At 38.0% G+C, this 22,326-nt stretch overlaps 1 protein-coding gene, 1 non-coding gene and 1 pseudogene across 2 annotated transcripts in view; 1 reads left to right on the top strand and 2 right to left on the bottom strand.

Annotated features, from left to right (window-relative positions):
* The window catches only part of FRMD3 (FERM domain containing 3), a 261,219-nt gene that overhangs the window by 29,028 nt on the left and 209,865 nt on the right, over positions 1-22,326 (bottom strand). Inside the window, exons 11-13 of the mRNA XM_049770634.1 lie at positions 19,301-19,375; positions 18,810-18,878; positions 10,196-10,320 (exon numbers count right to left, since the gene is read on the bottom strand). Coding sequence (XP_049626591.1) covers positions 10,196-10,320; positions 18,810-18,878; positions 19,301-19,375 — 269 coding nt within the window. The remainder of the gene's footprint in view (positions 1-10,195; positions 10,321-18,809; positions 18,879-19,300; positions 19,376-22,326) is intronic.
* On the top strand, positions 12,246-12,352 carry LOC126005599 (U6 spliceosomal RNA). Its single transcript, XR_007494646.1, has one exon. It is a non-coding gene; the product is annotated as a U6 spliceosomal RNA (small nuclear RNA).
* On the bottom strand, positions 13,863-13,962 carry LOC126004932 (uncharacterized; annotated as a pseudogene).

Genomic DNA, 22,326 nt, shown 5'->3' with positions numbered 1-22,326 from the left:
TATGCCTTTTGTGATATGTGTTTTTGACTGCCAGACCTTCCGGAAGTAGGAGAAAGTGGTGGTAGGAGAAGGATGAGGAGGGTTCCCACATTATGAGAATGGCTTATGTCAAAAAGAGTGGGAACAAAAACAAGAGAAGGTCCATGCTGAATACAAAGCTAAAGTATTAGGGTCCAATTTCACTAATTGTTGGAATGTTCAACTCCTATGTAAAACAGTATGGATATTTTTCAGTAAACTAAGAATTGAATTGATATATAACCCAGCATTCCACTTTTGCTATCTACCCTCAAGATACAAAACATTCAAAAGTATATGTGCACACCATTACTCATTTTAGCACTTCATAAAATAGCTAAGAGGTAGATTTAAGCTAAATGTCCAACAACAAGTGAGTGGATAATGAAATTATGGTATATATACACAATGGAATATTATGAAGCTACAGAGAAAGACAAAATGATGCAATTTACTGGTACTTGTTTGGAATTAAAGAGCATGTTAAATAAAGTAAGTCAGAAAAAGGACAGAGGATGATGTCACTTTTCAGTGGCATATAACTTGATGTGTGATATCTAAATAGCCAGCCTTTGACCCCAAAATATAGGGAGAATAAAACAAATTGAAGGTAAAATAAGAAAAGTGGGACTGGAAACTACATAAGGCAAGAGTTTAGAAGCTACATTGGTTATGTGAGAAGTGGAATAACTATATATCAGAACCACAAAATCAACAATACTGAAAATATGAGATCCAAACTATAATAACAAAACTTAAAATGTGCCTGCAAGATGGAAAGCTGACATGGTGGTGGAATTTGTACTAGACTATATCTGAAACTCAATTATCAATAACTTTATAAATAATCCTTGAATAAAAAGAGAACATGCAAAGTTTCAAGAAAAGTTCATTTCTATAAATCAAAGTGACTGTTAAAAACTATGGTTGCAATAAACTTAACAGATTCTGGGGAAGATTGTGAAGTTGTGGTATTATGGCAACAGATATTCATGAGAACAGGGTACACTGTGATTTTATCATATCTAGATTCAAAAATATTATTGGGTTTAAGCCCAATACTTTATTCCTACCCCCTAATACCATGACTTATAGCACTAGTGACCCCAGAATACTTCAGAATCCCTATACTAAAAGGAATGGACTGCACAAATGTATGTGTATATCCATATCTATTAATTTACTTCTATATCTGTATCTACACCTATATCTATTTTTCTATATATCTACTTTACATTGTGTGCTATATAAGGAGGGAAATAGGTATAGAAATTCAGACACTTATTAGCAAATAGCAATATCATTCAGGAATTAGAGATGAGTCACTTACGAGGCAGTGATTATGGGACATATCTGAAAGACTAAAGTGCACAAGAATTTGGAATGGAATTGGCAATTCAGTATGATAGGGCCACTGGGTAGTGCAGGTAGTTTTATCAAGTAGGGGTTTCAACTCAGAATCCCTTTCTCAAAAGGTTAGTTTGGGTAAGAGTTGGCTCCAAAAGGAATAGACAAATATCAGGCTAAAGGTACAGGCAGATTTAGTCAGCATGATAACCAAAGGCATTAGTTTCAGGATAATGGAAAGAAGCATGGTCCAAAAAAAAGGATCCTAAAGGTCCTAGGAAAGGAGAGTGACAAGGGCACCACCAGGCAAAGAGACTCAGAGAAGGGAGCAAGACTGAAGTAAGGACCAGAAAAGGATAGAACTGAGGGTAGAGTGAGAAGCTTGGCTTGGTTTGTAACTTCCCTCCTGGGTCTGGGGAGGCACAAGCCACAGAGAGGAGTCTGTGTAGGAGCCAAACTCAGCAACTGTGATAAAATAACACAAATCAAGTATTATGTTATTTCACTGACATGGAGCTTCCTCCTAGTCTCTGGAAGATTATCAAGTGGATCATCCCAAATAGCCTTTTTATCACTCTTTCAATTGAAGCATGGATCTGCTATCACCATTACTTGGTTTATGTGGAGACTGGGGTTAAAAGGTTTTAAACTGACTGCTCTTCAAGGAGAGAACTTAAAGAAGGTCTTGATCTTTCAAGTGGGGAAACATTTATATTATCTTTTAGAGCAGCAGCTACTAATTTTCTAACTTCTGCTAGAAAATTGCACTTTGTCAAAAGAAAGGAGGAAATTCAATGTTATTTGTGTAGTTCATTGTACCATAAGCTTACTGCTTCATTAATGATATTTTATATGAAGATTTCTATACTTTTAGTCGTCAAGGTATTGACAAGTGATCCAAATGCACAAGGTTGAGAATAGCAGCAACCTGAGAATAGAATAAATAGAGAACAGCTAAAATGAAAAGGAAACTTAGAAATGGTCTTATCTGGTTTTACAACACAAGAAATCAGATCCTGAGAATATCAGTGCCCAGGCTGACCCATATATAAGTGAATGAATGAATCCTACATTTACTCATTTTCTACCTCTTAATATCATCACAGAACCCTATGAATATATTTTGTGTTACCTAGAATGTGAAGTCCAGCACTCACACAAATTGGGACTTGGGGCCACCATAGAACACTTAAGCAAGAGTGACACAGCATCCACCAGGCATCTTGGCAGGTCCCAACGCCTTGGGTGACTCACTCTGGTTTAATAGCTTGAGCAACTAAAAACATGTAAAATGGCATATCCCCACAGTAATTAGAGCAGCTAGCTCTCACATCTATTTTAGGAATCTGGAGTTTTGGCATAAGCAGGGATTTCACAGTTTCAAAAACATGCCTCGCCTTTTCGACATGGTGTATTCATCCATAAAGCTGTATTCAAATCACTTTCAGAATAAAAGGTTTGCTCAGTCTTGCCCCACCCAAAGGAATATTTATTTATAAATAAGGTATACTTATAGCTGTTTTCATATAGCATGGCTATCACAAAGTCTACAACATAATTTTATAAGGAGCTGACAGATGTATAATGATATATATGAATAGTTGATCTTCTCCCCATGGGTCACTGTATACACCCATCACCCATAGACTTCACTTTGGAAGTTAGATAATTACTTCAAGATCAACCATCCTAAGCAGGACTCTATATCTCTCTGTAGAAAGTATCAAAAAATTATTGCCTGAGATACTCTCAATATGTAGCTATATGTTTTTGGGCAAAACCCTTTTCCCTAAATTCTGCCCACATGGTCATAGACCTGACAGCCTGGACATGTTAAAGGACTGCAGCTAGCATGGCAGCCCAATGCTTATTCCCAGTTTATGTTCTGGTCTCAAGTTTATGAAATTCTGCCTTTCTTTAAGCCTAAGTAGCAGAACATTTCCTAAAACTACTAACACACTAATAAAAACTTTACAAAACTACTATTCCACAGGCATCATGGGCTGTATCTAACACTCAGAAAATTATAGCTTCTGCTTTCTAATGATAATGGCTTAGTAATCTTTCACTCTCCCACGCCTGCAATTTCTTACAACTATGGTGGGCGTGTTTTCTTGTCTTGGTGCCAAGAGAATGTTTTCCCTACCACAAGACTGCATGCTGGCAGTCCCAGGTGGTTATTCTTTTTCTCTCCCCTAGCTCAACCTTTCAGGACCATAATCAGATCACTTCATGGGACACTTGACCGGGTATGCTTTTTCTACTCATACCAAATCCTTTGCAGCATTTAATTATTCATACTTCAATGAAGCAGAAAAGTGCCAGACTGAGCAGAAGAGCTGATTTGGGAGTTCCACAAGGAATTATTAGAGTAAATGAGTAATTAGAAGGAGGCCCAGAGTGAGCAATTCTTCTTTAACAAATTCCACTTCCAATTCAAAGCATGGTTCCCAGAGGTGAGCAGTCTTTGTATAGGGAGTTGGTTTCCTCAGCAAGCCTAGCAGTATTCTGCATAGCATAAATGGTGTGTAGTCTTACCACCACTCAGTCTCAGCTGAGGTGACCCTTTCTTCTGTACTGAGTCTCCCAATTTACTAGGTCCTGACATGCTGTGACAGAAAACCAAAGGCTTGGTATGCATAGGGTTCTTCTCATTTAGTTGTTTCCCTTGCATCATCTCTTTTTATCATACTTTTGATAATTGAAAGTGAAATTGTTTTTACTTGGCTGATATTTGGTTGAGAAAGATATGAGCATTTTAGATGTGATTAATCTTGCTTATGTAAGCTGATGAGAAACACAACAAACACCAACTGATCCCAACCCCAGTACTTAATAGGTTATGTGCCTCTGGACAATCTGTCTCCCTTCCCTGGGGAGATCTCATTGGTATTAAAATACAAATCAATGGTATTATATAGGTACTTATACAGTAATTTAAAATGTCCTAGCCTGTACAATGCTAAAATGAGGCTAAGAACAATGCTTTTTAAAGAAGTTTCTTCTAATTCAGGTTGTTAACTCTTTATTTTTATTTAGTTAAGTATATTCCCAATTCACTGTTCAAACAATAGTTCAATTTATCATATGTTTTCAGCACCAATTTTTTAACATTAGCAAATGAAGCAGAATTTTTAGAATTATTCACACAGATTTATATCAATGGCTTTAAAATGCATATGTTATCACATTAATGTTATTATTTCTTGGAATAAAAATCTGGGATGTATTTTTTCTTTATTTATGCTTTTTGTACTTTCTGAAAGATGAAAAGCTTTATTAAAAAGTAGAAAAGGGGGGCCGGAGTGGTGGCGCAAGCAGTAAGGCATCTGCCTTGCTCACGCTAGCCTAGGACAGATAGTGAGCCGATCCCCCGGTGTCCCATATCATCCCCCAACCCAGGAGCAATTTTTGAGCACATATCCAGGAGTAACCCCTGAGCATCCCCAGGTGTGGCCTAACCACCCCTAAATAAATAAATAAAAATAGAAACTGGGGGTTCAGAGGATAGCACAAGCAGTAGGGCATTTGCCTTGCATGCAGCCGACCCAGGATGGACCTGGGTTTAATTCCTGGCATCCCAGACAGTCCTCCCGAGCCTGCTAGGAATTATTTATGAGCACAGAGCCAGAACTAACCCCTGAATCCTGCCGGGTGTGCCCCCAAAACAAACAAAAAAATAGAAACTGGGCCTAAGTGATAGATAGTATAGAGGGTATGAAGCTTGCAAGTGAACAACTCAGGTTTGATACTGACATCCCATCTCAGAAGTGATCCCTGAGTGCAGAGCCAGGAGTAAACTGAGCACTGCCAGGGGTATCCTCAAAACAAAAGAAAATAAAACAGAAAATAAGAAACAAATAGCAACCTAACACTATGGTAGGAATAAGTCCAATTCGAACAGGTACTAATTAATCTATCATCAAGTAGCATACCCACCCATACAAGTAAAGATTAATCTATATATATAGAAATAGTTCCTTCTAATTGATAAAATATAAAAGGAACTTCAAAAGACCAATGTGTTGCTCCTGACATACCCTGCAGTGAACAGAAGATATGACTTACACATGGGGAAAATTGCAGAAAAGAAAGACACTTGAGACCATGAGGCAAGGGGCAAATCTGTCTGGTCTATGACCATAAGATCCATAAAGTTAAAAAATAAAAGGCAGAGGAAACTTTCATATTCATGTAGGGAAGAGACTGAACTCAGTGGAGAATGGGAAACAGAATTCACTATCAGTGTAATTAAAAAGTAACCTTGAGCTGCCTGACTTCTCCAGGATGGATTGCGGTAATTATGTAGTATATGAAAAGTTCTGCCAGTGTGATGTTGCACATGAATACACATAGTTGAATCCATGAATCATACCCTATATTTTTAGGCTGGGGGATAATTACAGTCTATTGATTCTATATATTTAAATGCTTCATAGGTTCACAAATAGACATTTTATACTTTTAATAATGTTTCCCACCTTTGGCCAACTATGGTGAAGGATTAGACATGATAAAGTTTTTGATGAAAAGAGTAAAATTAATTTAAAACTTTTACGTACCCCCGTCCTCTCTGCACATATTCATGACATTACTGGAGCAAAGCTAAAGGGTAATTTGGGAGAATTTATTTACCACTCACTTTAATTTCTCCCTATTTTTCCTCAGTCAGATGCATCTTCAAGTCACCTTTAATCCAATCACACTGTCAAGCTCAAAACACTCTTTTAGGGGCCAAAGAGATAGCACAGCAGCTGGGCCATTTGCCTTGTACACAGCCGATCCAGGAAGAATGGCAGTTCAAATCCCAGCATCCCATATGGTCCCCCGAGCCTACCGGGAGTGATTTTTGAGCACAGAGCCAGAGCTCCACCGATGTGACCCAAAAATCAAAAAAGAAAAAAAAAAAGAAAAACCCACTCTTTTTTATGAATTCTTATCATCTCCACTATTTTTATAACAATCATCAAACATGTTCAGATTTTATTTAATTTCATTTACCAAGTAGAAGAAATGATTGTTTCTTTCCTATACAATTATTATATTCTAAATCATCCCTCTGATAAGCCAGAAAACTCTTCACTGAGCATCAATATTACTATTTACCACGTGATTAATTTCATCTCCCCTTCTCGACCATAATCCAATTTATAACAAATTTCAATAGTGAAACTTATATAACAAATAAAGCAATGTATTTTGATATATAGATTTTGAGAACCAACTGAAATCTAATTTAAAATTTGCATATAAATTTGTTCATATTAATAGCTCCTCAAAGATGTCATTGTCAGAAAAGATTTTACACACTCTATTGTTTTTCATTCTGAAATATTAAAAACTCTTAAGTGCCAATTTTCAGTGATTTGCCACTCTCATCTTGAGTTTTCCATAGCTCACATCCTGTAACAAAGTAACTTTAAGGCAACACTTGAATCTTTCCTAATAGTGTCTAGGAACTGATTTTGTTCTTCTCTGTACATATCATGTTCAGAGTCTATCCTTCAGTTGTCATATGGGTGAACAAGGTCACACATTTTCCTCAGATGCCTCTGGGCTAATCTAAATAACAATAATTTGTCCAGTTGTCTTTACGGAAATATGAAGTTTAGGAGAAACAGAAAAATCTTACAAATAAATGAGTGTTTATGACCTCAGGGAAACATGGCATTCTAGTTTTTAAAAAAAAAAAATCTAAATTTTGGGGCTGGAGTGGTGGAGCAAGCGGTAAGGCATCTGCCTTGCGTGCGCTAGCCTAGGATGAATCGCAGTTTAATCCTCCAGAGTCCCATATGGTCCCCCAAGTCAGGAGAGATTTCTGAGTGTGTAGCCAGGAGTAACCCCTGAGTATTGTTGGGTGTGGCCCAAAAAACAAAAATTAAAAAATCTAAATTTTGAGCCAGAAAACTTTAAGAGAACTCAGACACCAAATTCAATCAGTTTATAAATCTAACTTTCAAAAGTGTGATTTGAAACTAATCCAGAAAAAAATTTTGAACCATTACAGAGACAGAGATATGGAGAGGAGGGACATCAAAGGTGACAGTGATGTCTGAGTCTCCTCACCTCCCTCTTCAGCCCAGTGAAGTACTACATAATACCTAACTGTCCAGTAACAGAAATTAAATTATTATTGCCATTATCACACAACTTCTGTATGGTTCTGACAAATCAGTTAAACCTTGCTGTCTCAAACAATTATGTTTTGTCTTTTTTTTGGACATACCAGACAGCATGCAGGGCCTATTCCCGACTCTACACTTGGGAGTGATTCCTGGAAGAGCTCATGGGAATATATGATGTGTCAGGAATCAAACCAGAGCTAGCCATATGCAAGGTTAGAGTCATACCCACTGTAGTATTTATCTAGATGCTTTAACAACTTTATAATTTAAAGATACTGACTTTCTTTAACTCTCTAATTTTCAGACATTAACTAAAATCTGGGAAATAGGGCAGATTCTGAACAGTATTAGTCTATGGCTTTTTTTATCTGCCAGGTAATCAATGACCATGTTTATAAAACACTGTTGTTTTCTAGTTAGAAATCACAGTCTTCTCCCTAAACCCACTGCCCTTAGTTTAACCATTGTTTATTTATCTTTGGGATGATTACAATGCTTTGTATGTGGTATCTGTCTCTCTAGCAGTAATCCTCATAAGAACTTTATTTTATTCTTCAGGGTATATGGTTATCCCAGGAAACATTTTTGGTTATAAAGACTGCTGGATACCTACTGGAACCAACTGGGTAAGGGATGTTTCAAAGCAAGTAATTCTCAGTGCAATCCCAAGTCCCAAAACAGAATGGTAGTTATTGTATAAATATCCCACAGTTATGTAAAGCTCAGAAAACAATTGGTGATAAAAAGTGAAAGTTGCTTTCATTTTACTTAAAAAACATGTGAACTACAAAGACCAGTATTGAAAAACATAGACAAGCAGTTGACACCTAAAAAGATTCTTTTTTTTATTTATTTTCTTTTAACTATATCTATAAAATGATAGATTTTGGTTGAATCTTTTGTGGTAATAATTTCACAATATATAAAAATCATGTACATCTTACGCAATGCTTCGTATATAAAGTTAGAATTACTTATCAATAAAATGTGAAAAGTCTTTTTAAACATCTTTTGAAAGGGGATAAATATTGGCAAGCAACATGAATCCAGAGATACTTGAGTTTTAAAAAATCAATTTAGCATGCATTTTAGAGCTTATTAACAGATGAATATCCTTAACATCCTCCTATGTCCATTTGGGGATAAAGTGTTTTCTGAGACACATCCTTCATTTTTTACTTTTTCCCAACCATGAGTGTTTGTCTATCAGTTATCTGGTTCATTTTCAAGCCCTTAAAACAAACTTTCCCGGCACAGCTCAAGAGGTCTGGAGGACTCATTAGCAATTCTGGCAAGCTGGGTCATCATAGCAATGCAAGGATACAAGGATGTTGTTAAGGCTTGCAGTGACATGGATACCAAGACTACAAAGGAGCGCTAGTGGTCCCCAGTTTCATCCCTAATATACTGGAAGGGCGGGGCTCCAACAGTTGCAGTTGGTAATTAAATCCAGCATGCACTCTAAACTCTGTAGTATTTCCCAGACCCTAAAACCTTTTTATACAATAGTATGAATTAGCAGCTGCTACCACTCACAAGGATATTTGCTTCTTAAGTCATGTTGCTATTTTGGGCTGAAAGTTTTTCTCTGAAATTCTTGCCATAAAGCTGCAGCTGGTCTCTTGGGAGCAGAATAATCTGACCAGTATACATATTTTTAAGTTATGAAATAAAAATCTACAAAGCCAAGAAAAAACAAACCATGTATCTGACATAAAGTTAAAAGTAAACATATTATATCTGTTTTCATGATTCTAATAGCTTTATTTGCCAGACTTTAAAAGCCTTACTTTGGAATTAAACAGTATGATATTTGCTTCACTAAATATCTGTGTAGTGAGGGTCTTCTCTAAAGTAATAAAAATTCTTTAAAATAAATTAAAAGACACAGAAGCACATATATTATAGCCACACAAAAATAATATTTGTGTGAATGTGGGCCCTATATATCAAAACTATCATAAAGGATCTGATCTGTGAAAGAGTAGCATGTAGAAATATTAAAATAAAAAGGGGAAAACAAGCACAGCAATGTTTGTGGGTAATTCTTTTTAAGCACTAACTTAATTGTTATTGTAATTTAAAAATATCCAATAGAACATTCTGAGATGATGAAAATGTTCCTGGGCTGGTTTTTATTTTTATTTTATTTTATTTTATTTTATTTTATTTTTTGGTTTTGGGGCCACACCCGTCGGTGCTCAGGGGATATTCCTGGCTGTCTGTTTAGAAATAGCTCCTGGCAGGCACGGGGGACCATATGGGACATCGGGATTCGAACCAACCACCTTTGGTCCTGTATCGGCTGCTTGCAAGGCAAACGCCACTGTGTTATCTCTCCGGGCCCTGCTGGTTTTTATTTTTAACATTTCACATTAGCCACATGTGACTATTAAGCTTTGGTAATCTAGTTAATATAATTAAGGGGCTAAATTTTAAATTTTAACAAATATAAATATAATTAAAAATATTTATTCATGACCAGTAGCAGCCATATTGAACAATAAACATCTAACACTATTACTACTGCAACATAAAATTTTAGGAATACTCAATAAAGTCTCTCTAAGAGACATTGATAGAACTCCCAAATTAATGTCAGTTTTTAGTTGCAAACGGCTTATTTACTCAGAAGAGATTTTTATTTTACTCACTCTGACCCCCAGTCTATCTATTACACAGTCTCCAAACATAAGTGCACTCACCCTCTCTCAATGGAAGTTCCTCTTCCTGCTCCTTGGGGGAAGGCAGCAGTGGCTGCAGGGGCTCCATGTTAATGATGAGCTGTTTATTCAAGGAATGAGAACTGCGGCTTTGAGTAATACTGGTTCTGAAAACAAACAGAAGACAGATGGGGTGCTTCCCATTCTGAATAAGGAACCCTCTTTACATTTGGCTACTAGAGCGAGGGATCTCCTCTAGATATATAACAAATCCAGGTAATGGTAAAGATAGCACATTTAATACAGTCTTTTCTGTTTGTTTGTTTGTTTGTTTTTAGGCCACACTTCGTGGTGCTCAAGACTTACCTCAAAGTTCTATACTCAGGAATCATTCCTGGCATTGCTTAGGGGACCATATGGAGTGCCAATGATTGAACCCAGGCCTGACATTTGCAAATCAAATACCATACCTGCTGTACTACTGCTTCTGCCCTACACAAACTTGCCACCCAGGTGAGTGCAGCCTTGCACAAAGCAGGGCCAGGATGAAACAAGCACTGCCTGTGATGGAGCAGCTGTCCAGCTGAGCATGCCCCCACCACACACAAAGGGGTAAAACCAGACAAGTGCTGCTACTCTGCGCCACAGCCACGCATTTCTCTTACTCAATGAGCCCCAACACAAGAGTATAAAAACACCATGCTGCAAAGGCCACTATAAGGAAACAATGCAGAACCCCACCTTGCCTAGAGAACAAAGATGGTTCTGTAAATACGAAAAGCACCAGCCACCTATATAGCCTCTCCAATAAAGACTTTAAAGAAGAAATATGGAGGATATCCAAAGAACTAAAAAAAAAAAAAAAAAGTTTTGGGGCCGGAGAGATAGCATGGAGGTAAGGTGTTTGCCTTTCATGCAGAAGGTCGGTGGTTCGAATTCCGGCATCCCATATGGTCCCCTGAGCCTGCCAGGAGTGATTTCTGAGCGTAGAGCCAGGAGTAATCCCTGAGCGCTGCCAGGTGTGACCCAAAACCCCCCCAAAAAATCAACAATAAAGCAAAACAATAACAATATAACAAATCAAACACTCCACCAATAAGACTCATGGAGTCTTATGGAGGTAGAAATGAGAAAACTTCAAACAGAAATAACAGTGCTGTAAAACTTGTTAGGTGAAATAAAAACCTCATTGGAAGGCCTCACCAGCAGAGTAATAGCAACTGAGGACAGAATCAGTGATCTGGAAAATGAGCAGCATAACTCCATACAACAGAAGATGTTGGAAACGAGCCTTAAAATAAGTGATCAGAAGATGGGGGAAAAAATCCTCAACACAAGTGAACAGCCAACAGTAGAATTCTAGTATAAATTCAATAGAAACAACATAAGAATCATCAGAGTCCCAAAGACTGAGAAAAAAAGAACCCTCAATGAAGAATCAACAGCATAGGGTCATGATAGCACAACAGCTAGGGCATTTACAAGGCAGGACCAACCTGACTTTAATCCCCGACATCCCATATGGTTCTACCAGCCTGCCAGGAATGATTCCTGAGTTCAGAGTCAGGAATAACCCCTGAGAACTGCCAGTCCCCTCCCCCCTCCAAAGGGAACCATCAGTTAAGAACACTATTGCTGAGAAGTTCCCGGAACTAAAGAGTGCAACTACATCCTAGATGCCCAGAGTATGAGCTTAAAGAGACCTACATAAATGCATCCCAAGGCACATCTTAGTCACATTGATGAAAACCACAGAAAGAGATAAATACTGAAAGGAGCAAGATCAAAAAGGAAAATTATATACAAAGATGTATCTTTGATTTTCAGCAGATTAGCATAAGTAACCCTCCAGGCCCAACCAAAGACAGTGGTGAGATACAGTGAAAAAACTCAATAAAATAAATGTTTTACTAAGACGAGTTCATCAAGCTAGACTTTCATTCAGGTTTGAAGGAAGTTACACAACTTCACAAATAAAGATCCTAGCAAAATAGGTGTGTTTAAATGCAACCAAAGGAAAGAAAAAATACTTCTCTATACATGATTAGATTTGGACATGCGAAGTGACAACAGAGGCATTTGAAAAATATAGGTGCTCGCTTCGGCAGCACATATACTAAAATTGGAACGATACAGAGAAGATTAGCATAGCCCCTGCACAAGGATGACACGCAAATTCATGAAGCGTTCCATATTTAAAAAAAAAAAAAGAAAGAAAAATATAGGAGAAGCAAAAAAAGACACTGGTGATAGGTATCTTAAAAAAAGCAAAAAAAAAAAAAAAGATGACACTGTTTTCTTAGAAAGCAGAAAAGTGATCAGAAACATGACTTGAATTAATTTAATATCACCAAGAAAATAAAACTAAAAAAGTCCTGTCAAAAAACATGTAGATGTTCTATAAGTAAAGCTTATTGGTGTTGATTCCATGGTGTCCCATATGGCCCTCCAAGCCAGGAGTTATTTCTGAGTGCATAGGCAGGAGTAACTCCTGAGCATCACCGGTTGTGATGGGGGCACAGCTGAAGAGATAGTACAGCAGCTAGTGGACTTGCCTTGCATGTGATCAACACAGGTTCAATTCCCAATACCACATAAGATCCCCTGAGTACCACCTGAAGTGATGCCTACAGGTATACTTAGAAGTAAACCCTGAGCACAGTTTGTGTGCCCCACTCCAACCAAAATCAAAAGGACATAGAAATGACAGCAGTTGTTAAGGCTAGCAAATTGCAAAGAACTGTGCATGTGACTCAGAAAGATTTTTTCGTTTGCAGATGGAGAACCCATTTATATTATTGAATATTATATATGTTATATATAATATTATATATACAATACCAAATCTTATATAATATATACAGAGAAATCAGTTGTCTGCTCTGACAAAACAGGGAAATGGGACACCTCTAGTGAGTGCTTGGATAACCTTTGTATTCTGTTTCTAGTCAAAACCAAAACCAACCTACTCCTCAAATATGGTACCAAAATTTCTTCCTCTATACTCTCTCTCTCTCTGTCTCTCTCTGTTTCTCTCTCTCTGTCTCTCTCTGTCTCTCTCTGTCTCTCTCTCTCTCAAACACACACACACACACACACACATTGCCTTTCCTTCTTTCATCATGTTTATCACCTCTGTCTCCCTGTAATTATCTATATACTCTTTGTCATCCCCACCTTGATGAGCACCTCTAAAACAGATTCTAATCTGTTCCATTTTTCTGCACTTTACAGCTTCTCTCCTGATGTCACAGTAAGCAGTGTTCAGGGCTGAAATAAATTCAATGTGTTGTAGCTTGACAAAAATTTCTATTTGAGATTGGCCTTGGCTGCTCCCTAGCTAGAGGATGGGAATCCATTATAGCCCATTATTTCTTTGAGGGTAGAAGGGGACAGGGAGATCATGCTGTTCCATAAACATCCTGAATAAAAGTTCCCATTACTGACCCTGATAGCTAAGAAACTTTATGAGGAATCATTTAACTAAAGGGTTTATTTTTCTTATTTTCTTAGAAAATATGGAACTGCTGGGGCCAGAGATATAGCACAGCGGCATTTGCCTTGCAAGCAGTTGACCCAGGACCTAAGGTGATTGGTTCGAATCCTGGCACCCCATATGGTCCCCCAGGCCTTTTAGGAGCTATTTCTGAGCAGATAGCCAAGAGTAACCCCTGAGCACCATCGGGTGTGACCCAAAAACAAAAACAAGAAAAAAAGAAAGTATGGAACTGCATATCAGTGTTCCTCAAGAGCCTTGCCAATCTTCTCTGTAGCATTCCAATTTTAATATAAGTTCTGTTGAACTGAGCCAACCATAGAATCTTGTATTTATTACTTCATTCTAAAACCAGTTATTTTGTGCCTTTTATACTGGACAGCCTTCCTTGCTCTGTAGGACTGTGTTCTTGACTTTATTTAACTCACTTAGAACTATAATAGTAAAAAATCTTAGTTTTGACTAAGATTTCTATGAAGATACACATTTTACTATGATACATTCATGCACACATGCAAGAAAATACATAACTGCACTGAATCATTTGTATAACAATAATTAATTCTTTTTTTTCCCTGGTTTTAACTTTTTATTTTGTTTTGTTTTTGCTTTTTAGGCTATACTTGGTGACACTCAGGGGTTACTCCTGGCTATGTGCTCAGAAATCGCTCCTGGCTTGGGGGACCATATGGGATGCCAGGGATCGAATTGCGGTCCTAGGTTACCGTGTGCAAGGCAAACACCCTACCTCTTGTGCCACCTCTCTAGCCAACAATAATTAATTCTTGCTATGAGTGATTCACTATGTATTCTATTTTACTGTGATAAAAGTTTGATAGAAGTTTTCACTTCAACATGCATTAATGAGCTATAGCCATAGCTCGAAAAGCATTCCATGAAGGAGACTGATGGCCTGTGGTAAATAAAGCTAAGGAGTAGCACCTGATACTGTCTAAGTGATAGAAGAGCTAGTTGTCTTATAAACACAGTGACATTATAGAAAAAGTAGTGCAAATGAGGCTTCTTCAAAGAGAGAAGAAAAAGAAAAGAGAATCAACTGTTCGTGAGCAATCACTTCTCTTTTTGTAAATGATTCCTTTTTTTTTTTTTTGGTTTGTGGGTCAAACCCAGCATTGCTCAAAAGTCACTCCTGGCAGGGGTGATCTGGTCAGGAAACCATATGGGATATCGGGATTCAAACCAGGTCCATCCTGTATTGGCCATGTGCAAGGCAAATGCCTTACTGCTATGCTATCGCTCTGGCCCCTGATTCCCATTTTTTAAAACTTACAGTATTTCCTTTATCCTTTATCATATTCATAAATATGATTCTAACTCTACAAAGCATAAGATATTTTCATATATGCATGGATCATATTGCTTTATACTCTCTGAAAAGCTCTTATATATTCTTTGAAAATTATTATTAAATGAGCTTCTGTGATACTGTTAGTGATGGTATCTCATATATATAATTTCAACACCATGCCTCTATATATTCTTGTACAAGAATATATAAACTCTTCTCCACACTACTCCATCTCTGATCACACCAGGAGAGCTCCCTACAATTTCTGGCCCCCTAGAAATCCCTACATGCATCACAGTAAGAAGAGACCCTTAAGGTTCTTTAATAGTCTTTTGCTCTCCATCTCTTCAATTGGAGAGAATAATTATCCTGCTCTCTGCTTCTCCACCTTTTAACATATAAACCATTGTCTATAGGCCAAGTGAAATCACACGATTGGCACCAGATGGTCTGAAAGACACTGACACTTGTTTATGATTCAGGATCCTGCTTCTTGGGTAGCCAGGGCTCACAGCTTGTTCAGTGAGTTTAGAGTCACAATAGTTTAGAAATTAGTGCATATAATTAATAAGATAACTTTTTGTATGGACTGAAATCTTTATTCTTCATCTCCATGATTCAGAGATAAACATTACTTCCCTAATAAATTCAAGGCTAAGATAGCCAAAGGAGGATGCAAGTGGGGGAATTTGCTGGAGAAGTTAAAAAAAAAAAAAGAGCTCGATGCAAGACACCAGGAGTATGAGGAAGGTACAGAGAAATCCTAATCAAAACACAACTCTCCTTTCTTTACCAACTAGACCCCTCCTCACTACTGCCATCCTTAACCTATCTCACTCTTTGACACCTTTTAAAGAGTGCAACTGGTGCAAGCTTCATTTCAAGCAAGAAGACAGCAGCACTGTTGTTCTCAAACATAAAAGAACTGGAATAACCCTTTTTTTCAAATTTTCAAAATGATTTGTGTACACTGTAGGTCATATATTTCTTTTGATATGAGCATATAGTAGGCAAGAAAATGCTATATTTACAGAAGAGGAGCTGAGACTTAGTCAAGTTATGGATATTGATATTTAGAAGGGCAGTTTCAGGACTATCTGTTTCCTAGGCTGACGGTTGTGTTGCTCTCCAGAGCAATTTTCCTAATTTTTCCTGGCAATACCCACAGGGTGGTTCAGTTTACCAACTGTTTGGGGCTATCTAATATCCAACTGTATCAAGCAATTTTCTAATCAACTCCCTCCATGCCCTTTCATTTGAGTTTCTGGGCTAACTACCTCCCGATTAGGGTCTACTGAGGGACTTTGCTGTGTTTCTCCACTTGCAGAATCTGCCTATCAGCTGACAAAGGAGAAAAAAAAATTACCAGAAATTGAAGACCAGATGCTGAAGTAGGATATAAAAATTAAGTTAAAAATTACAGTGAGTATGGGCGGGAGGCATAACAAAATGGGTAAGGTATCTTGCATGCACACAGTTAGCCCAAGTTCTATCCCTTTCACCCTTTTTAGTGCTTTAAACCTACCAGGTGTGATCCCTGAGTATAACTGGGGGTGATGCAAAAAAAAATTAAAACAAGTTTATTCTAGTTACAAATGTATGCAAGCACAGAGCTTGGCCTCAAAGCCTATAGAATGCAAATATAATAACTAGAGGAGGGTACAAACATAGTCCTTGACCTTATGTCTAAGAAATGAGGGAATATAAGTTAGAATCAAATATTGTATGGCCAATTACCTTCATTAGGTGTTAGGCTTAACCTTGTTTTATGAAAGTCTTACATGTAAACTTGGGTGGGACTGACTCAGAAAAGCCTGAGCTATCTGTACTTACTTTGTCGTTATTGACCAACCTGGGGGTGATCTCTGTACTCAATTAAAATGGTAGTTCTGGCACCTTGATCCCCACAGAAGGTAGAAGATTGCCAGACTACATGTATTTCACCCTCAAACTGGTCTGGATTATTTAATGAACAGCCATGTTTTAGACTCATTCACCTGGATTTGGAGATAAATACCCCTGATTTAAATGCATGGTTATTACTGCTCATCAGCCTAATAATGTAATATTGATAATAAAGGCCAATAAAAATCTTTATTTTAGCCTGTTTAGTAATCCATTCATGTGTGTACTCCTGCAAAAAACAGATTTTTAATGATATTCTCTTTAAAATTACACTGAGTTGTTGGGAAAAAAAAGTACAGTGAGTAGGAAGCACTTGTCTTGCATTCCATCATCCTGGTTTTGATTTTCAGCATCAAATATTGTCCCCTGAGTCTGTTTGGAGTGATCCCTAAGCACCACTAGCTATGGCTTCCAAACAAAAACAAACAAAAAGAACTGCTCTGAAGTAAAAAAAAGTTTTCTTTGAAAATGCAAACATATTCCAATATTGGCAGTACAAAAGATGGCATGAAAGAGAGTGGCTAGGGGCCGGAGAGAGAGAGCTAGTGGCGTTTGCCTTGCAAACAGCCGACCCAGGACCTAAGGTGGTTGGTTCGAATCCCGGCGTCCCGTAGGTCCCCTGTGCCTGCCAGGAGCTATTTCTGAGCAGACAGCCAGGAGTAACCCCTGAGCAGTGCCGGGTGTGCCCCCCCCAAAGAAAAATAAAAAAGAGAAAGAGTGGCTAAATGTGGCTTGTGAGTTTCTGTACCACCCTTTTGAGTATAAGAAGTGCACTTCTGATCTATTACATTCTGATCTATTATTATTCTATATGAAGATGCTATGAGCATAGCTTACCAGATTCTAGCAACCCATCTCTAGTTTATATGAGATGATGATAATGAGAGAACCATGCATATTTAAAAGGCATTTTTATTGGTAATGGGTGGATGGGCACACCCAGCTGTGCTCAATTTACTCTTGGCTCTGTATTCAGGGATCACTCCCAGTGGCTATGTAAGACCATATGTGGTGTCAGTGATCAAACCGGATCAGCCACGTAGAAGGCAAGTGTCTTATTGTGTTCTTTCTCCAGTTTTATTTGTATTATTTTTGAAAGCACGTTATTTTTATTTGGAGAAGAGAAGTACACATCTGGCAATGTTAAGAGGTTACTCCTGGATATGTACTCTGAAATTACTTCTGGTGGGGCTCAGGAGACCTTTTGGAAGGCTGGGGTTCAAACCTGGGTTGATTGCATGCAAGAAAAGTGCCCTGGTACATCATGGAACAGATACTGACTGTTCATGGCCCATCTTCCTGTATTGTATGGCCCTATGACCTATTAATAATATTATAAATAACCAAATAAATACCCAAATGTTCCCTTCACTGAAAATTTCCCCAGCCCTAGTAAAAAATCATTGTTATGATATACTGCCCAATAAAAAGAATATTTAATTCCAAGATTTACATATATTACCACTTTAATAAAATTCTACACCCTTGAACCACTTATGACCCAACAACTCATTACTCAGAGTGAAAGAAAAGAATTTAATGAGAGATGAGTATCCAGCCCTTCATGTAAAATAGCCTGGAAGTTGAGTCAATAGAAACTAATCACAGCTGATGAATAAGGCAAGTAAGGAGAATAGGTCTAAGAGGACAAATTACAGACAGTGACCAGGAGACAACACAGCTCACAATCAACCTTCTCATACTTACTTCTCCTCTTTATGCCTATCGCACTCAAGACCAACTCAAGCCAATGACTCCAGAATACACAATCTACAAAATTAGAGTATGGCTGTTGTCATTCTATAGCCAAGTCAAAATCTCCTGAGAATTCCAAGATACTGAAGGTGTTGTGCTGGAATCTTGATGGGGGATATTATAAACTAGTTGGCAAAGTGAATCTTCAAATCCTTCTGTCAAATCAGAAGCTCCCCAGAAATAACTCTTACCTGTGTACCTCAGGAGGCTCCCTCTTAATTTTGGAGCTTGCCTCTACCACTTCTTTGGCAACTTTACCACTGCAAAGACAAATAAAACATATATGCACACACTCAGAAATGAAGAAGTGTCCTCTCTCTTTTTAATTTCATAATGGTCCAACTGGTCTCCAGGAATCCACATCTTTAATTATGTGAGGTAAAGTAACTGCAGAATATGAAGGGCTTCAAGAACATTAGAGATGAGTGATATGAAAAGGAAGGACCAAACCAGGGATGTAGGCCAGACTTAGAAATAAATTATTTGGGGTTTTGGGGCCACTCACAGTGGTGCTCAGAAAACCATATGGGATGCTGGAGATCAAACCCCAGTTGATCCCAGGTCAGCCACATGCAAAGCAACCACCCTCCCCTCTGTGCTTTCACTCCAGCCCCAGAAGCGAATTATTTAAACATAAAAACTGACCCAAACCCTTTATCATATTGGAACGAATGTTACCCACCTATATCGAAATCTACTTCCTTTAAAAAATATCTTGCTGCTGGACACAGTCTTGATCTGACTGGATTTTGCATACCTTTAAGAAAAAATGAAACAGAGATGGTAGTGATATTGGATAGCCAACACAGAACATGATATAGAGTATGCCAGTTTTGGCTGTCAGTACAAAATATACTTCAATGTCAAACAAACACACACTCACACACGTGCATGCACATACACACTTATCTGTCTGCCAGAAATATTCCATAAAAAATTACATTATTCATTGAAATCTTGTCTTTTCCATGCATTTTGATTCTTTTTTTAAATACTAACCATGTTTGGTTTCATAATCTATTACTGGATCACAAATTACATAAAGAAAAGATCATAATGATATCAGAAAGCATCCTTATCCAATTTCTATCTAAAAAAATAAGAAAATAGAGGGTCATACCATAAGACATCATTAAATTCCTTATAATAGGGATTTATTGACCTTCATCACTTAATTTTCTTGCCCATGCTTATAACTATGCCAGCAACTTAACACAAAATGGCTTGCAGGAAACACAAGCTGTTCAGCTTGTCATCAGGAATCCACTTACTGTATACTGCCACACATGTCATCAAGAAAATGGTGATTGGGTACCAGAGAGATAGCACAGTGGTCAGGGTGTTTGATTTGCATGTGGCTAACCCAGATTTGATCCTCAGCACCCCACATGGTTCCCTGAACCTGCCATGAGTAATTTTTGAACACAGAGCAAGGAATAATTCTTGAGTGCTGCTGGGTGTGGCCTCAAAATCAAAAGAAATGAAAATGGTGGTTGATTTCTGATTAGTCTCCAGTTAAGTCACCATGATGATGCCATTTACAAGGCATGCCCCCCCACACTGATAGATGACAAAGAAACAGGACGCCAGCCAAGAATTGATGCAACATATCTGAGTTATACAAATAAGAGTAAAATAGTATTAAGAAATGCAGAATAGAATATGGCTAGAGGCATATATGAAAATATGAGATGCCTCTAGTCAGTCACTTGAAGGTCTATGCAATTAAACTCAAAAGATTAGAAAGAAGAGTTCTTTAGGAGTTCAGAACCATATACAATATTGATAACTGAAAAATCTTAACTTAAAGAGGACATGATGGGAGGGTGGGGAAGAGATAGTAACCATAGAAACATTCCTATGCCAGAAAGAAGTCTCTTCTTCATTGTGCCCCTGCTTCTACCTCCTTGCAAGACTTGCTTGCTCTCATCACAGATGTTTTCTAGAAGTATATCACTACTTCCTCATTGGTATTACATGAGATTACATGGAAAATCACTTAAAAGTAATAATCATGTATTTTTTATTTTGTTTTGGGGTCATACCAGGTATCCTGGTTCTGCATTCAGGAATTACTCCTAATGGTGCTGAGAATGTCAGGGATTGAACCCCAAACAGCTGCATTGCAAGGCAAACGTCCTACTTAGTATAAAATTGCTGTGACCCTGAGAATATCAATCATGTCTTTACTTTTTTTTTTGGTTTTTCAGCCACACCTGGTGAAGCTTAGGGGTTACTCCTGACTATGCACTCAGAAATCGCTCCTGGCTTGGGGGACCATCTGGGATGCCTGGGAATCGAATCACGGTCAGTCCTAGGCTAGTGTGGGCAAGGCACTTAAGGGGTAAGGGCCTTACCCCTAACCACCGCTCTGGCCTCTAAATCAGTAAATATTTTATGAATACATACAATCATTATGGAATATGAAGATAAAAAGAACCTAGTTCTTGCCCACTTATGTATGAGTTAAATCATATATATAACTGTTCTCTCTTGTTCTTGACTCCATCTACCAACTCCTTTAATTGAGGAAAAATGTCAAAGCAACGTGCCTATCAATTATCCTTTGACAGAAACCAGATATCATTAACAGAGAATAACAGAACTCAAAATTAGTTTGTCAGTTCTTTTAAAAAGTAAACACAGACAGGTTGCCATGTCTGTACCCTGGCCAGCTACAAACTCATTCGTTCTCAAGATAAATGTAAACCAAGTTGTGAAAAAGTTTAAGTATCCTAGCCTCACTGCTGAAAGCTGGCAATCTCAGGAGGGGAGGGGAAATGGTTTCATTTCTTTTCAGCTTTTTGAAGGGCCACACCTAGAAGGGCTCAGGGATCACTCCTGGTAGAGCTCCAGGTAGCTAAGATATGGGATGCTAGGGATCAAACCTGGATCACTTATACACAAGGCAAACACCCTTCCTGCTGTACTAACACTGACCCCCTGAATCAGTTTTTAACTATTCTCCTCAATGAGTGTTAACTCAAAGAGAAGAGCTTCCTAAATTTGATCTTTCTAAATTTGAACATCTATGATTTTTGTGGATGATTTCTGAAGATTTGTCCAGCACTGTATTCTATGATCCCAGACTGATGGCATTCTACCTACAAAACTTTGGTTTTAATCTCTATCTACTGAAGGTTTCTTGAACACATGGGACTCACTACCAAAGTTTTCTTTTTTCTGGTTGTGAGAACACAGTCAATCCATGATTACAGCAAATCAAACACGCCAGATAGTATTAACTCTGCTATCCAAAGTGCCCACAATCAAAATTAATGGAGATGTTGGTAGACTAACAGTCCACTCTATTTGCCCAGTGGTGTAATCTTCAGACTTATTCTAAAGCCTGCCAAAATTTTCAACAGTGCTATATCTAACTATCCACAGTATTTATCTGTAAATGTTACTTCAATAAAAATTACTTAAAAATAGGGGCTGGAGGGGCCGGAGAGATAGCATGGAGGTAAGGCATTTGCCTTTTATGCAGAAGGTCATCAGTTCGAATCCCGGCGTCCCATATGGTCCCCCGTGCCTGCCAGGAGCAATTTCTGAGCATGGAGCCAGGAGTAAGCCCTGAGCACTGCCGGGTGTGACCCAAAAACCACAAAAAAAAAAAAAAAAATAGGGGCTGGAGAGATAGCATGGAGGTAAGGCATTTGCCTTTCATGCAGAAGGTCATCGGTTCTAATCCCGGCGTCCCATATG

The sequence above is a fragment of the Suncus etruscus genome, chromosome 3 (assembly GCF_024139225.1).
Source record: "Suncus etruscus isolate mSunEtr1 chromosome 3, mSunEtr1.pri.cur, whole genome shotgun sequence".
In the NCBI taxonomy this organism is placed as follows: domain Eukaryota; kingdom Metazoa; phylum Chordata; class Mammalia; order Eulipotyphla; family Soricidae; genus Suncus; species Suncus etruscus.
This window is presented reverse-complemented; position numbering and strand designations above follow the sequence as displayed.